The sequence below is a fragment of the Lactuca saligna genome, chromosome 8 (assembly GCF_052625555.1).
Source record: "Lactuca saligna cultivar CGN05327 chromosome 8, ASM5262555v1, whole genome shotgun sequence".
Classification (NCBI taxonomy): Eukaryota; Viridiplantae; Streptophyta; class Magnoliopsida; order Asterales; family Asteraceae; genus Lactuca; species Lactuca saligna.
Genome location: NC_136424.1, coordinates 472,001 through 477,162, shown reverse-complemented (window position 1 = coordinate 477,162; position 5,162 = coordinate 472,001). Strand labels below are relative to the sequence as shown.

The window sequence follows — 5,162 nt, the reverse complement described above, 5'->3', positions numbered from 1 at the left end:
ATGTACTTCGCAGTGGCTTTAGATGGAAATCATAAACCACTACTCTTAGCAATTGGTTTGGGAACCTTAGAGTGTGAAGAATCATGGAGATGGTTCATGATGAGGTTAAAAGATTGTTTAGGTGACGACATAGAGGTTGGTTTCATAAGCAACCTGTGTGATAAAATAGAATTTGGTGTTTATAGTGCCTACCCGGATTCCTATCATGGATATTGTCCTAAAGATATAGCTCGAAAGATACGTGACTGTGTGGGACATAACAGTACGGAAGTTGAATCGTTGTTTTGGAAGTCATGCAATGCATATAGCGTTGATGATTTTTACTTGTGTTTGGAAAGGTTGCAAACTGCATGTAGGAAATCACCTTTCTTTTCCTTGCTTAGGAGTCCAATTTACTGGCTTGACGATATTCCGATTTCAAAATGGACACGAGCATTTTTCCCAAAAATACGCTACAATGTTAAATCGATTGACGTCCCTGAAATTTTGCAAATTATATCCAGACGTGAGTTTCCTATAACAACGATAATTGAGTTAATCACCACGTCGATACAATCAAAGTATGCTGAACGGGCCGACGTGGCGGGTAAGGGAGATTGTTTTATTTACTTTTTTTTAATGTGTTATTATTTTTATTAAAATATCAAATTTTTCAGGGTGGTTATCTGGTGGGTTGACCCCTTACGTTGAGAGTAAAGTTCAAAAATGTGTCAACAAGTCTTACAATTGGAATGCAAGACGTTTGTATGACATATCAAGTCAATGACAATTTTGCAACCACCAACGTACAACTTGAACGAAGGGTATGTAGTTGTGGTAAATGGCAAAAAAGCGGTATACCATGTGCCCACGCTATAGCATGTCTAAGAACCCATACATCTGAATCCATAAACAGATTGGTTGATTATAAGTTCACTAGTTATGTGTATCGACTTGCATATGGATCTGAGTTGGTGAATAGTATACCATCACATGTGCATTGGGAAATACCAAATGAAACGGTGGTCCTGTTACCTCCCTCAATGCAGTAGTTATTCATGTAGCACCTTTATATTTATGTAGTATTATGTATTAGTGTCATGTTATGTATTAGTTATCCGTGAAACGTGTTTACATTTTATGTCGTATTATGTATTAGTTATTTATGTACCTCATTCATATTTTATGACTTATTATGTATTAGTTATTTAATTTATGTCGTATTATGAATTGGCTTTTGAGGAAACAACACATATTAAAAGAAATGGACTTTTATTAAATAGTGATGCCTACAGACATACAACAACAAGCAACTTAAATAACGAAAATCCATTACCATAACCAACATGTATATTAAAAATAAGGGACATTCTTTAAAACATTCCATGCATCTAAGTGGGTAAACTCGCTACCATCATATTCAAAACGGTATAGTTCCAAAGTCACCTGCCATAGAATGTCTTCATCCGTATTTGCATGTTCATTATCCAACTCGTTGTAAATACGTTGAAATTCTTTCACCTTCATTTTCAAATCCGAGAAACTTGGCTTTGACATCTTTTCTTCTTCGATATTGACTACGCCCCATTAAATGGTGAAACAAATGACAGACACGAGACCAAAATGATCCAGCACGAACTTGTGGGGGACCCGGTGGAAAATCCTCCTCTACAGTTATAATCCAAGCTTGAACCAAAGCGACCTCCTCTGCGTTCCTCCATGTATGTGGTGAGTCCATAATTGTAGGGAGGGAAGTAATACGAAACAACTACAACGCATATTAAAATCTATTTATAACGACTCCTTCATTTCCTGCTGCAATGGCTTGTCAATTCAAGCAGCAATGTATTGTTTGTCATTCGACCGGGGATGACTTGTCAACTCAAACAGTGCTCTGTTATGTTATTAGTATAGTACACTGCATTCGTCAGTTAATTTTGACTATGAAATGCAGACATATTAGAAGATTGGACTGCGATTTTGTGTAGAAACTACTATAAATTGACCTTATGTTACATAAATACTGCGATTTAGTGTCAATCAAAATGAGTTCTATATCATGGAGCAATGAAGAGTTCTTGGTTCTTACACATGCTTATATTCATGTGTACGAGACAAGCAAGTTGAACGATCCAATGTTTTGGACCCGTTTAACCAATATTTTCAATGCTGAAAACCAAAGGGCTACAAGAAACGATCGTGACGAACTAGACATCTTAGCAAGATGATATGAAATGAAAACTGAAGTTCTATTATTCAACGATCTTTATACCAAAATTGACGACACCCGTTTAAATGCTACTGAGGAGGTTATCTTGGAAGCTGCTAAGGCGGAATACAAGTCATTAAGTAACGGGTTGGAATTCCAGTTTGAAGCCCCTTGGAATATTTTGAAATATATCCCGTTTGTTTAAAATCTATTTTAGTTTATTATTTGAGTACTAGGTTATTTTCATGTAGTAGGTTATTTTCATGTATTTTTTTATGTATTTCGTATGTATTTCGTTTGTTTAAAATGTATTTTAGTTTATTATGTGAGCAACTCGTATGATTAACTTGAGTTGATAAATGATCATTGCATTAGTTATCACAATATATTAGAATACATTAGTAACAAGGATTCCATGAACCATTAAAAACATCACAACAATTACATGAAAAACAACGACATAATACGAACAAAACATTAACGTAAAACACAAGTCCATGGGTTATTCTTAACACAAAATAGAGCCGTCTACTTGAAATACTGTTTATCTCTAACAACCTTCTAAACTTCCTCATATTCGAAGTCTCTGCCGTCATGCTGATAGATGTAAAACTCTGTAACAACTTCCAAGAACTCTTCTTCGTCACGATAACGAACATTGTTACGTTTCGCATAACCACATGCTCGATTGAACCATGTCACTTCTTCCTTTACATCCGTCCACTTAGTAACAACATCTGATTTTTCTCTTTTTTGCCCTTCTCCCATCTCATGGTTAAACAAAGATGTGATGCGAATCCATTCATCACCTATTAGGCAATGCGGGGGAGCAAGTAACGATACACCATCCTTAACACTTAGCCAGCATCGTGTAAGAACTAACACCTTGTTTGTCGTCCATGGCCTTTCAGAATTGGAACCAGGTCCTTCATTCGAAGAACTTGCTGCATTCGACGACATTTCTAATAATGGGAATTCGTTTCGTTTAGGTGATTCGGGTGTTTGGTTTTTAGATCTTAAACATCTATTTATATAAGTAAATAGACTATGAATTAATACTATGACTACGAAATGGTTATATTTGGACTACGATTTTTAGCTTTATGCAGTGTTTTGTCATGTCAAACTGTAATTTATCTCTTGTCCCTTAAGGGCCCCACTGTTATGTGCAGGTTACTACAGTGACTTGTCATTACTGTCTATCTCTACAGGTTACTATAGTGTTTTGTCATGTCAAACTGTAATTTATCTCTAGTCATTTCAAAGTTGGACTTGTCATTACTGTCTAGTTTAATACAATATCGACTTTATTATGACTTCCTCACACAAAATCGAAATTTGCTCATGCAACGAAGTAGATTGTTATTATTGTGATTCAGTAGACCCTTTTTTTACACCACTGAAAAACGGCTTGCTGAGAAGGATGAGCAGTTGATACACATTATGGTAAAAAAGGATCGTTTTGAAGACAAAATGAGAATTAGGGATGACTATATAACAATGGAGAAAGATAAGTACCCATTGCAGTTCCCTGAGTTTTAAAATTACTTACAGATTAGGTTGCAAAAGGATCGTTTGTTGTTTTTTTAAATAACATGTTGTAACTGTTAAAAAAAATCTGCAAACTATATTTTTTAATATAAAGTCTTCACTAATTGATATAATCAACAAACTAAACAAAAATATGAAAGCATAACAACGTCTTGTAAGATTTAATAAAAATATTACAATACATAATAAGTGAACAACTCGTCATTACTCTTCATTTCAAGGATGTTTTATATCAAAATCAGCGTTATAGGTTTGTGAGCAACTCGCTGAACCACCAATATTAATTGCCATTTCTGTAGTAGAAATTATGTGACGTGCTCCGCTACCAAACGCCCTTCCAGTACAATTATTTCTCGTGTGTCCAATTTGACCACATGTAGAACACTCTTTTATAATTGGACCCTCGCCTTGGATGGAATGCGGTCTGTGTTTCTTGGCCTGCCTGGCTGACGTTTATCCATTATTGGTGGCTTAACAATCATCAAATCATCGAGGATCTCCCATTCGGATGGCTTTGGCAGAGGGTTTATTGATTCCTCATATGTTTTCCTCAGTGTTTCGGTAAAGTAAGCATTTAATGCATACCTCGAGCAGTCTTCGTAATTGTTCACTGTTAAACATCTTATGACATGACCACAAGGTATCCCATCAAGTTGCCAATGCCTACATGTACATGTCATATGTTTGAAATCAACAATCACATTTTGTGCCCCCTTTTTTACCTCGCATTTCGTATTTGAGATCATGCGAACATCCCATTTGCTAAAACTTTTCTTGTTCTCTTTTACAATTTCATCCGCCCAAGGGGTAAGAATTGTTGTTGCTTCTGCTAAAAAAAGAGCCAAAATGAAGAAGTTAAGATCAATAACATCAAAATTAATAAAACATTAATATTAAAAATTTACTTAATAACTGCAAAGTTACGTCTTTGAAACCACCATTGTGCATTGTAGCACGAAAAAAATCGATCAACATTAGTATTGGCACCTTACGTGCGTGTCTAGATAATGCATTTATAGACTTCGCACTGTTGGACGACATAAGATTGTATCGGTTCCCTTTAAAATGTGCTCTGGACCAAGTTTCTGGATTTATACTTTTCAAATACTCCCATACTGGTTCTTTTGTATTTTTCATAACATCCATGGCGGCATCAAAAGCATCAACTGTGTACGCCCTACACGCCTCCCAAAAAATTCCTTTAACCGTCTTACTCTTGCCGAATCTAGAGACTATGTTGAAATACAAATGGACACCACATATTCCATGATGAGCGTGAGGAAAAATGTTGGCAACGGATGTTGCTATAGATGGAGACCTATTAGATATAATTGTAAGCTCCTACATATTTCCTATGCAATCACGTAGTTTTTGAAAAAACCATGTCCAAGAATCGGTACACTTATATATGCATATACCATAT

At 35.6% G+C, this 5,162-nt stretch overlaps 1 protein-coding gene across 1 annotated transcript; it reads left to right on the top strand.

Moving 5' to 3' along the window:
• Window positions 1–766, top strand: LOC145008568 (uncharacterized). Its single transcript, XM_078967164.1, has 2 exons — window positions 1–586; window positions 657–766. Exons 1-2 carry the CDS (start codon window positions 1–3, stop codon window positions 764–766), a joined length of 696 nt encoding a protein of 231 aa, XP_078823290.1.
• Window positions 767–5,162: the final 4,396 nt, after the last annotated feature.